Source organism: Leucoraja erinacea, chromosome 2, assembly GCF_028641065.1.
Source record: "Leucoraja erinacea ecotype New England chromosome 2, Leri_hhj_1, whole genome shotgun sequence".
NCBI classification, from domain to species: domain Eukaryota; kingdom Metazoa; phylum Chordata; class Chondrichthyes; order Rajiformes; family Rajidae; genus Leucoraja; species Leucoraja erinaceus.
In genome coordinates this window covers 59,352,585-59,365,674 of record NC_073378.1, presented here as the reverse complement: position 1 = coordinate 59,365,674, position 13,090 = coordinate 59,352,585, and the positions used below count along the sequence as shown (strand labels likewise).

General features: G+C 39.9%; 1 protein-coding gene across 1 annotated transcript in view; it reads left to right on the top strand.

Moving 5' to 3' along the window:
* LOC129705828 (polycystic kidney disease protein 1-like 1) overlaps positions 1-13,090 on the top strand; it is a 221,641-nt gene that overhangs the window by 82,300 nt on the left and 126,251 nt on the right. The window contains 6 exon segments of the mRNA XM_055649665.1: positions 534-1,090; positions 4,253-4,617; positions 6,648-6,872; positions 7,080-7,199; positions 8,851-9,019; positions 11,887-12,138. Of these exon segments, the coding sequence (XP_055505640.1) occupies positions 534-1,090; positions 4,253-4,617; positions 6,648-6,872; positions 7,080-7,199; positions 8,851-9,019; positions 11,887-12,138 (1,688 nt within the window).

Genomic DNA, 13,090 nt, shown 5'->3' with positions numbered 1-13,090 from the left:
AGGAGTGCAGCCTCGGCAAATATCCTATCTGGAATTTCTATGCATCTTGATGCAGAGATGATGTCCAATGGCTAGAAAATCTGAATTAGGGATCAGCTGCAGAATATTATGCATACAATTTAGAACTGAGATCAGAAGATCCAAGATGTTGGTGAGGTGGAATTCTCCACAATTGAAGGCCACAAAGGCAAACATTTTGTAGCAGGAAGTAGTTTTTCTTAATATTAAAGAGATCAAGAATGGATGGTCAGATTAGATAATGCTAAATGGTGGTGCAGGATCAATGAGCTGAATAGCCTCCACTGCTTGTCATTCTGCACTTCCATTAAACTGCAAGGGTAAACCTTACATCACAATTCCACCTGTAAATTATTTGGGATTGCACTGAGTTTAGGATTTATATCTACCGGCAAACAAAAAAAATGTTTTATTCTTTTTTTTTGGTATACGTTTGTTAAACATTTTTGATGGAACATCCGCAATTATAATGTACATTTCATATTTTAACCAGCGTTTTAACTCTTTTCTTCCAGTTAATTATGATGATAAATTCAACTGGTTTAATAACCGTGGAGGTTGCGGCCCAGAATGAAGTGAGTCATGCCAGATCCAGCATGATCACAGTGGCTCAATATCCGATCATGAGCATCGTTGTTACTGTGGTCCGTGTGGCTCTGAACAAGGCCAGTAATATCATGCTGAAAATAAAGCCCAAACAGGACTACATCATTTCAATAGATTATGGCGACAGAACAAATAACCTTTTTGAATCACAGCAACTTAATTCCCAAACCAGTTGCTTGGAGACCCCATATCATTGCTCAAATTTTGTTTTTCAACATATGTACAAAGCTGTTGGTCAATACCTTTTGAATGCCACAGTATCCAATAATATTAGTACTATAGTAGCAGCAGCTGTTGCTGTTGTTGAGGAGCCCATTACTGGTCTTCTGTTGATTCTCAATTCACCTAGAGTGATCAAGTTTAAAGATTACATTAATGTGACAGCATTAGTACAAACAGGCACTGAGGTTACCTTCCAGTGGATCATTTCAGTACCTCATTCGAATCCTTTTACTTTTACGCAAGAGTAAGTATATATTGTTTTATATAATGCTGTACCTGCATTCATATTTGAACTGCAATGTCAATGCATTTAATTATTTTGAATGATCATAATCATAGAAAATAGGTGCAAGAGGAGGGAATTCGGCCCTTCGAGCCAGCACCGCCATTCATTGCGATTATGGCTGATTGTCTCCAATCAATAACCCGTGCCTGCCTTCTCCCCATATCCCTTGATTCCACCAGCCCCTAGAGCTCTATCTAGCTCTCTCTTAAATCCATCCAGTGATTTGGCCTCCACTGCCCTCTATGGCAGGGAATTCCACATATTCACAACTCTCTGGGTGAAAACGTTTTTTCTCACCTTAGTCTTAAATGGCCTCCCCTTTATTCTAAGACTGTGGCCCCTGGTTCTGGACTCGCCCAAAATTGGGAACATTTTTCCTGTATCTAGCTTGTTCAGTCCCTTTATCATTTTATATGTTTCTATAAGATCCCCCTCATCCTTCTAAACTCCAGTGAATACAAGCCTAATCTTTTCAATCTTTCCTCATATGACAGTCTTTCCTCACACCATCCCAGGGATCAATCTCGTGAACCTACGTTGCTCTGCCTCAATCACAAGGATGTCCTTCTTCAAATTAGGAGACCAAAACTGCACGCTATACTCCAGATGTGGTCTTACCACAGCCCTATACAACTGCAGAAGAACCTCTCTACTCCTATACTGAAATCCTCTTGTTATGAAGGCTAACATTCCATTAGCTTTCTTCACTGCCTGCTGTAACTGCACGCCAACTTTCAGTGACCGGTGTACAAGGACACCCAGGTCTCTCTGTACCTCCCCCTTACCTAACCTAACCCCATTGAGATAATAATCGGCCCCCTTGTTTTTGCTACCAAAGTGGATAACCTCACATTTATCTATATTATACTGCATCTGCCACGCACCTGCCCACTCACTCAACCTGTCCAGGTCACCATGCAACCTCCTAACATCCTCTTCACAGTTCACACTACCACCCAGCTTTGTCTCATCTGCAAACTTGCTAATGTTGCTCCTAATTCCCTCTTCCAAATCATTAATATATATGGTAAACAGTTGTGGCCCCAACACTGAGCCTTGCGGCACTCCACTCGCCACTGCCTGCCATTCTGTAAAGGATCTGTTCACTCCTACTGTTTGCTTCCTGATTAATGTGATAGGCAAAAGTATTTTGCACATAACAAGATTGCAATAGCCCTTCCACACTGAAGACCCATCAAGCAGAATCTTCACCTTCCAATTGTACATTGATTGCTATTAGCTAGGTCATTTATTTGCAGGTAGTTTGTGTTTGTTATTACCTTATCTAATTTGTTCATCTTTATGAGTGTGCAAACTATACACTATTTCCAATTATTATAGGCCCCTGAGTAATAAAAGCATAGAAGGTGGTAATTTGCCCCTATATGTCCATGGTAACAAAATAATATTTATTATATTAACCTGGCTTTCCAGTTCTCAAAGTTTATCTTTTGCTGTTGTGGTACATCAAAAACTCTGCCAGGTATTTTATAGCTATGATGAGATTTCTGCCACAGTTTATCTTTCAGGCATTGAATTCCAGATGTTTGCTTTACATTTAGGTGAACTTGATTCCCACAATTTTCCTCCACTTCAACACCCTCCAGTTATTGACCGCTGACAAGCAGAACTGGCTAATCTGGTGCACACTGTTCAACTTATATATGTGGATGAAAAACTCCCCTCAACCGCATGTATTCCCTGCTTCCTCACAAGTAAACTTCTTCCCCGGAGACAATCTGACAATTTTCTATTGAATCCTGTCTTGTGTTATCACATGCTTGACTGAAGCTACATTAAGTTCACAGTTACAAGCTACCTCTTTCTTTAATAGTGAAAACCAGTAGTAAATCAGGCTGCTTTGTTGTCCCAATACGTTTCATAAACCTTTCACCAGCAATGCCATAGCTTCCTATGGGCTAACATGCTTCCCCTGGAAATGAAACTAATCTTCAGATCGAATGGGAAACAGTTTACTCTATGGTGACTGCATAAACAGGATTACCCAAGCCTCAGCAATGAATGCAGAGTGCCGATGACTCTGACATTTGTGGACAATCGTAGGCCAAGCTCTAACACATCGCCAACTAATTCACTGAACCAGACAAAAGGATAGGTCTTGCATAAGATCAGCAAAGCCAAGTCCTCTACCAATCTGCCTCTGCTGCATCACACTCCCTCTGATAACATGGACACTACTCATGTCTTGGGAACAACTTATCAGCTAAGGCAACTGCGATGACAAAATTCACCACCATATTAAATGTGTCCGCATAGTCCTTGGTCAACTGAGGAAAAGGTCACATTTTACTGCCAGCAGTTTTAAAATGATCACTTATATTGTTTCACAAATTAGTCTATGGAAGGATCCTGACCTGAAACGTTGCTTTTCCATTCCCTCCACAGATGCTCCAGCACTTTGTGTTTTTCTCAAGATTCCTATATCTGCTGTCTCTTACATCATAATTTCAATTTGATGTGTTTGCTGCTTTGTCTGAAGTTTCCTAGTTCCATGTACAGGCACCTCAAGTTTTACACAGGGGTTATGGGTTGAACAGCGCATAAATCAAAAAGCACGTAAATTATGCATCAAACCCGAGATATCTGCACATATTTTTCTGCACTGTTTGGATCGTTTTAATGCAGGTGCTGTTGAACAATCTGCCTATTTCCCATTAACAGTGTTTCCCTTTCTTCATTTCCCTAATAAGTGAAAATTCTAAATAGTGCTGTGAACTGGATTATATTTTTGGAAGTATCCATACTCCAGGGAGACATTCGTGCAGGTGAAGAACGTTTCCAGGAGATTCATTTAATAATGTTGTGAAATCGTCTGTGAGAGGCTAAAATAATCAAAAATGAACCTTTTTACACCTTGTCCAAGTCACTGAAAATGGGTGGAGACTAATATGATTTGAGTTGTAGCCTTCAGATCATTTGAATTAAATATTCACCAGCTTAACTCCTGTGCAATTATTATAGTTTTTATAAGGAACAAGCAAAAACCATAAAATACTAAATGAAATATGGAATAATGTTATACAGCGTCCATTAATGTTTCCTGGACATAACAAATGATTACTGCTGGTTCTTGTACTCATTTTTGGTTTCTTCTTACAGGGGCAATCTTATCAGCACGATTAATTACCAAGCACTTGCCGGAGGCAACTACTATGTAAAAGTAATAGTTTCCAGTCCACTGTACAACACTCCTTTCAGCCGATTGCTCCCAGGACTGATAAAAGTAAGAACCCCAATTGTGGGTTTACAAGCTTCATTCCCCTTCAGTAGTAATAGCGCCAAGCTTCTGCTGCAGCCAGATGGCACCTACACCACACAAATCCTGGGCTTCAGCGTTCATACTTTTGCTGAAGATGTGAAGTTTTCATTTAATTTTGGAGATGGTTCACCACTACTTATTGTCAGTGGAAGACAGAGTAGTTTTGATGGCACATTTGCAAACGGACGTCACAGATTTACCAGAGGTGGGTGTGCATTGCTTTTAAACAACCATCACTTCTCTTCCACTATTTTATTTCTAACCTTTCCCATGGGTGATTAATCCCATGATATCTGAAAGTGTGCTCCCACAGACTTGGTCAGTACTTTGCCAGACTGCAGCCCTTTGGCGCAAAGATGTTCAAGCCTGAATTTTTTTTTTTTTAGATCTGCCAGGTCACTCGGTATGGAATGGCAAATAAAGCCTGCAGATCTCACATTAGCTCTTTTATATCCTGGATAGTCAGTTTCCTTGCAATGAGTGAAGACATTGGATTGGAAGAATATATTGGGGGTCAGATGCAGCATCAATGTGGGAACATTATAATTCAGCCTTGGGCAGATGCCAAGGAAAAGGATGGATTCATAAATTGTATCGAGGAGTGAAGAAAGTGGCTTTTGACTCCGATCTCTTAACTGGAGAGCAGTTTGGTTCATCCAATAATGGATGCTGGAGCAGCACTGTGACAAGTGAGAGGCATTGCAGGGAATCGTGGGAGATGGTGAAAAATAAAAAAAAATTGTGATATCAGCTACAAGTATTAGGTATGTTACAAAACCTACCTGAATCGTCATTGGGAATCTGCCCAAAGCCATGTCCACGATTTTGGCGCTGTTTGGAGGGGGCGGGTTTAAAACGCGATTTTTACTAGGCTGTTCTAATCGCAGATGTTCAGCCTAGTAAATCATTAACGAAAAATCGCTGCAAGACCCGGTCGCAAAAGGTATTATTAGTTTTATAGGCCTCGAATAATAGTTATAATAGTTTTAAAATTACTGTCTCACTCCGCAACCTCTCGCAGCCCCAGGGTTTTATAAAGCAAACAATTAAAGGTATTAATTAAAGTTCTTATTTTTTCATTAAATGGGGCATGTATATAACCCTGTATATCAAGTTATCTATAGCGAGTAGTTCATTTTGGGCTTTTTATATCCCGCAGTATTTTTCTCGGCATTTGAGGGCACTAATCCAGCGCGATGTCAACGTTCTAAACCAGCGCGTTCCACATGAACCCACTAGAAAGCCAATTTAAATGGGCATTTATTTACAGCAATTGAACACTAAATTCCTTCCATTTGGCCTATAAATTAATGTAAATTAGATATAAAAATCATGTTATATTGTGAATTATTGGTGAATAATCTTTGGACACTTAGGCTATTTAAAAATGTTAATCTTTCCTTAAGAAATGGGCTTTTGACTGTCTATGATCACAGCTTTTTTGTAATGTCCATTGAAAATCAATAGGGAACAAGATGCTAATTTCCGAGTATGAAAATGGCCATACCTTTTTTAATACTTGAGATAGGAAAGTGAATTTGGTGTCAAATTAAACTTATTGTTATGCTTTATCTGATGGGATAAATTGCAGACTTGATTTTTAAAATCTCAAAATTTTGTAACATTGCTACAAGTATAGGATCTGATGTGGATTTGGATGATTAATCAAATAGTGGCACAAAATTGAGAAATATGAGCTAGGCTATGGCCATTTTGGTGGAGGATTCAGATATAACTATGGGACCAGCAACAGAAGCTATTGCAGATTGTTTTCTGGATATTTGGGTAAGAATTGAAGGAAATTCATGTAGATTAATCCTGAGGACAGTGGAGGATTGGGGCTGCAGGAAGGCAGCATGGCCAACTTTATCAAATACTATAGAAAGATGCAGAGGGGTGAAGCGGGATAGATTTCAATTACCTTACTAACATGATATGCTTTTTTACTTTATTAAGGACTATTTTATTGGTTTAATCACCGATTGGCAGGAGTGGTGGGCATAGAGGTATGAGGCAATAATAAACTTGAGGACTTCAGAGAAGTTGGAGAGGCAAGAATGTTTGGAGCTGAGGCAAACTCTGAAAATGTCCCCTGCCAGAGAAGAAAAGTTAAATTTGTGATAGCAAATTATTTGCTTGTAAAGATATTTCCTGTTCATTTGTATATTGATAAATGCAGCATTACTTATTGCTATTTGATGTATTATAATCCATATTTGAACTTTGATTTGACAGAGGGTGTGTTCCACATCACAGTGTCGGCCTTTAACGAGTTCTACAATTCTACCAATGAACTTGGTGCATATTTTGTACAAATGGTTCCAGAAGGCTTGGTGCTTAACATGAATTCCAGTGTGATTCATAAAAACGAAATCATCCTTTTCAGTGCAAAGCTGACTAGAGGAACTGCTGTGACATACAGTTGGAATATGGGTGATCAGACTTCATATGTAGATGAAGGTAAGAATGTTTTTGGTTGTGATGCATAAGATGATTTGTAGTTTGAAGGGAAGGGGCATGACCTATGTCTTTAAAAGGCATTTGATTGTTGCTATTGAGGTGTTGGTAAAACAATAGGACTTCTGTGTGAAGATTGCAAAATATTTTTTAACATTCCACTGTTGCTTTTTCATTGTGATTCATGTTTGGACCCCCCTTATGTTTCAGGTCCTGTAATTAAACACAAGTTTTTGTCGGCTGGAATCTACAATGTCACAGTAAATGCATGGAATAAAGTGGGAGCGGACTTGACCTACGTCATTGTGGCTGTACTTTACAGAATGCAACGTATGAAATAACTCAGTTGTCTCAAATGTGAATTGAATAACATTAATTTAGAGATGTTAGCAATTGTTAGGTTGGCTGTGAGTGAATAGGTCTGATTAATGTGTGTGGTTCCTCATGCTCTGATTATGGACAATTGAATTCCAAGTTGATAGGATGGATAAATCTTTTTTATCCGAATGAAGGTAAGAGCCTTGTGCAAAATTAATTTGGGCTACTTGAACCACATTCTCAGTTGTATTTTGGCTCTATATTAGAAACATAGAAACATAGATATTGATAATTTCACTCAGATAAAGGACAGTTAGCAAATAAATCACCAGTAAAACACAAAGTACTGGAGTAACTCAACAGGCCAGTCGGCATCTGTGGAGGACATGGATAGGTAACGTTTCAGGTCATGACCCTTCTTCAAAAATCAACATATTGTTGTTGGGGATTCATTTCTGAGAATGAATTAGTAATGCACAATGTTTTTTTGAGAGAGTTTCTTCAAAGCAACAAAAAACAAATTGCAGAGGAATTCAACAGGTTGAGCAGTATCTGTGGGGAGGGAAAGAAACTGTTGACCTTTTGGTTCAAGACCCTGTGTCAGGATTGGACCTGTTTGTGTTGCTGTTGATTGCCAGGAAGGAAATCCTAGAAGCACAAGTGGACATGTTTCAAGCATAGATCTGGAAATCACAGCAGCCACATCCTGGTATGAAGTGATCTTGCAAATCCAATCCATATCAAACAATGTCTTTGTGCACTCCTGAAACAGATATGTGATTGATTCTAACTGTCATCTCAAGCCAGAAGTAGGGATGGATAATATACTGTATGCTTACATTCCTAACAATCTGTATTCCAGTAACTGGGATAAATCCCTTTATTCACCTTCTATCTGTCAAACCCCCACCTACCACCAATCCAATCCCCTAAATAATCCAGGCCCTGTCTCCCTCCCAATTTCTTAATCCTTTGAACACTCTGACTGAGCCCCCAGTCCCCAAACCTCCCTACACAATCTGCTAATTTTATTCCGTCTAACCCATCTACTTTTCTTATCCTGATCTCGCCTTAGTATATACAGCCATTCCCAAACATTAAATCAGCTTGCAGTCTGCACCATCCTCACTAATGCCGACTGGCCATTTGTCAGTGCAAACAACAAATAGTCCACTTCAAAGCTTATCAATATCAATTATGTTCAGAAAGTAGTTATTGAAAGAAATAGGCAATTGGAATTTATAGTTAATGAGATACTATAGAAAATGCTGCCTATTCATATAAGATATTTTGACTGGAACTGTGGGGACTAGAGGATGGCTACATACACATGATGTGTTGGAAGGAACTGCAGATGCTGGTTTAAACCAAAGATATACACAGTGTTGGAGTAACTCAGTGGGACAGGTAACATCTCTGGAGAGAATCAATTGGTGATGTTTCGGGTCGAGACCCTTCTTCAGACATTACGTGTTTTAATTCAATCGGACTTGCTGAAAAACCTTAGTGCAGCTGCAGGAAATGTGTAGAAGTTGGGTCAAATTGATCACCTATTTAATATTAATGAATATTTTCCTCAAATTCAATAGTTCAATTAATGTTAGATAGCTGTTAGCGTTGGATTACAAATTAATTAACGATTCAACTTTAATTTGTTTTACAGCTGTTTCTGTCTTTGCAAACAAGACAATATATGCCACGTATTCTGACATCACGTTCACAGCTATAACTGCAGAGGATGAGCCACTGCAATTTGTCTGGTATTTTGGAGACAAACTACCAGTGAAAACTACATCACGCAGCATAACCACAATATATTCAACACCAGGGAAGTATGTACCGAACTACTGGGGTTTAATTGTTCACCAGCACCAACACATAGTGCCTACGAAATTTAGGTATTTAGGTAATATTGCAAATTGTGTTCTGATCTCAGCTGAGATGGAAACAAAACCCCCAAACTCAGATAGACCTGCTCTGTGAGCAGCAGTTTGATTGTTCAAAACTTTGCGGAAGACTGGAGAATTTCTCCTGCATATTATGTCTGTGCAAAAATCTTCCAAAGTTTTATGCACGAGTTTAAGAAACCATGTGGGAAGCCAAGCCTGTCTACAAAAGCTGACAAAAATTCTGGAAATTAATTATTTACATTGTAAGTTTCCACTAAACCGAAAGTGTTGGAGGAACTCAGCGGGTCAGGCAACATCAGGGTGTATATGCTGCCTGACCTGCTGTCACTCCAGCACTTTGTGTTTTGCTCAAGATTCCAACATTTGCAGTTCTTTGTGTCTCAGAGAGTATCCACTAGTTGATCTTTTTGCAGCCTTCAATCAGACTCTTAAATTTCACTTTTTTTTAATTTAAGGCATAGGGAGGTAAACTAGCATTAAAAACATTATGTATTTATTTGATTTAATGAGAAACTGAACACTGTTTATCAGAATAGCCAGAGAGTGGTTCCGTCTCGTTCTTAAGCACCCATCAAATCCCTTCTCAATCTTCTATTTTAAGTTGAAAGAACCCTAGTAATTAATCTTCCATCATATATCTCTCTGTGAGTTCTGTGGTTAGCCAAAATCTTCCATTGATTTCAATATCACACACACACACACACACACACACACACACACACACACACGCACACACGCACACACGCACACACACACACACACACACACAGTGGGGTCAGAGTAGGATACATTTGAAGAATTTAAAATTAAAGTAAATGTCAGCTTGTGGGCTGGATGGAAGTGTTCAACAAAGCTGTTGAATATGCAGCAATTAATCTCTTCCCCTTAAAGAAACTGCATCTAGAGTGTGTGTTAAATTTAAGGAAGTGCAATTAAGTTACGTTCTCTTGGTAAGTCTAAGTATTTGGAGACCAAGTCTATTAAAATGGAGGAAGTAAAAGAGCAGCAGGGTATCTCCTTCAATACAAGTACATCATCACCATTACTACAGTTTGTACTATCACCACAACCTTTAAAATTAATGTTTCAGAGGAGCGTTACCAAATAAAACATTGATACCATCCCATCTCAGTCAGTGTGAGGGCAGTTTGCCATAGGCTTGTCAAAAGGGTACATTTAAAAGAATGTTGATAGGCAGGAAAAGCAGTGGGGAGAATGAGTGTATTTACAAGGTAATTCAAGATCTTGGGGCCTTGGCAGCCTCAAGGTTTGCTCATCAGTGATGAGCAATTACATTTGGGGACATAATTTAATTAGCCAAACTTGATTACAGGGTTATAGAAACATAAAAACATAGAAAATAGGTGCAGGAGTGGGCCATTTCGGCCCTTGGAGCCTGCACCGCCATTCAATATGATCATGGCTGATCATCCAACTCCGTATCCTGTACCTGCCTTCTCTCCATACCCCCTGATCCCTTTAGCCACAAGGGCCACATCTAACTCCCTCTTAAATATAGCCAATGAACTGGCCTCAACTACCTTCTGTGGCAGAGAATTCCAGAGATTCACCACTCTCTGTGTGAAAAAAGTTTTCCTCCAGCCTATCCAAGTCACCTTACAGCCTCCTAGCATCATCCTCACAGCTAACACTGCCCCCCAGCTTCGTGTCATCCGCAAACTTGGAGATGTTGCATTCAATTCCCTCGTCCAAATCATTAATATATATCGTAAATAGCTGGGGTTCCAGCACTGAGCCTTGCGATACCCCACTAGTCACTATCTGCCATTGTGAAAAGGACCCGTTTACTCCTACTCTTTGCTTCCTGTCTGCCAGCCAGTTCTCTATCCACATCAATACTGAACCCCCAATACCGTGTGCTTTTAGTTTGTATACTAATCTCTTATGCGGGACCTTGTCGAAAGCCTTCTGAAAGTCCAGATATAACACATCCACTGGTTCTCCCTTATCCACTCTACTAGTTACATCCTCGAAAAATTCTATAAGATTCGTCAGACATGATTTACCTTTCATAAATCCATGCTGACTTTGTCCAATGATTTCACCACTTTCCAAATGTGCTGCTATCCCATCTTTAATAACTGATTCATGAGGATGGATGAGATTATAGAAAAATGGAAGGATGACGCCATGGAATTATTTCAAAACAATCTTAAAATATGAATGCAGTTTTATGCAAAGCAGTGTACATTAACAAGTACAGAGATTCGGTATAAGGATGGGAACATTTGGGATTATATCAAGTTTAAACAGTAAAATGAAAAGTGAATTTGATTAATCAAGAACGGAGGCATCAATTATACGGATGAGAGTTTCTGCTGTAAGCATCCTATAAACTGGTTGGTAAGGTGGTGATGAGTCGGGTGTCTTATTGAGATGAAAATAGGTAGTTGTAGCACAATCTAGGTAGATGCCAGAGGGACATGTAGGCATGAGGTAGATATTAATCCACCACATTGTTACATCGTGCAAATATGAAGAAATGGAGGGTTCGAAGAGCAAGTGAATTAGTGATGGACCATGTGAAGACAAAACAAAGGGGTGGAATTGGTAGCAAAGATGATGAAATGCTGCAGTTTTGGGCCGAGCTCAAGAAGCTGTCAATCCATAAACCTGGTAGCCTAAAACCTATAACTTTCTAGATGCTACATTAGAACCAATTTACACAAATAAAATCATATTATCACCAAATAAACATAATATGTTCACCAAGAAGATGTACTGGATGTGTTTAGTTAAATGTAACTGAAGATGTTTTTGCTTTGCAGGTACAACGTGATAGTGAATGCATCGAACCAGATTAGTTCATTCACGTCAAACATCTATCCGATAGAGCTGCAGCAAGCAGTTGAACCAAACAGACTTAGAATAAACAATCAAGATCTTACCTCAGTTCTCTTAAACTCCAGTGTTGCTGTGGAAGTACGCATTAACTACGGGACCAAACTCTCATACTTGTGGAATTTTGGTGATGGTACCGTGAGAACTGGAAGCAGGAGGGAGTATCACCGTTATGATAGGTACGCAGATTCTGAGATTAGGCCAAAAACCTAACGTGCGCTCATGTTCTTAACACAAACCTTAATGCACAGTGTTGATAAATATGTCAAAATATATTTTGTTCAAGTTTTACTTTTTACCATTGAAGGCAATTACTTAAAGTTAAGGGCCTCTCCTACTTAGGCGATTTTTTAGGTGACTACAGGCGACTAGGCTGTTGCCACATGGTCACCGGAGTGTTGCCTATATGGTCATGAGTAGTCTCCTCAGTCGCCCAAAGAGTTGTAGTGTCTTTCTGGTCGCCACAGGATTTTCAACATGTTCAAAAATTTTCGGCGACAGTGGGTTTGACGCCAATGAGCATAGCTTGACTTCTCCTGACGTAGGTGGTATCGTAGGTTGTCGCCGGTGCTGACTTTGGTGCATTCCATTGGCGATTCTATCCTACGTCATTCTGGCGACAGGTACTCGCAACTGAATTGTCTTCAGTTGTCACCGACAGGGTCGTAGCTTGTCAGAGCTGGTCACTACGGGTGAACGTAGGTTGACTTCAGTTGTCGTAGGTTGTCGCATGTGTGGTCGTAGGTTGCTGTAGATGTGGTCGTAAGTGGACGTCCTAAGTTGCGACAATTGGGTTGCCGGTTGTCGGTAGCTTGCCGTAGCTTGATGTCGACTAGGTGGTAGTTTGCCGCAGACTTTGTCGTAGGGGTGTCCCGTTGCCGGTTTTTCGGTGACCTGCTACGACTATGACAGTCGCCGGCAGTCGCCTAAAAAATCGCCTAAGTGGGACAGGCCCTTTAGAATCACACAGGGTGGAAACGGACCATTCACCCCAACTTGCCCACACCGACCAACATGTCCCATCTTCATTCACCTGCATTTGCCCCATATCCCTCTAACCCTGTCATATCTATATACCTGTCTAATTGCTTCATAAAAGTTTCGATAGTCCCTGTCTCAATTACCTCTTCC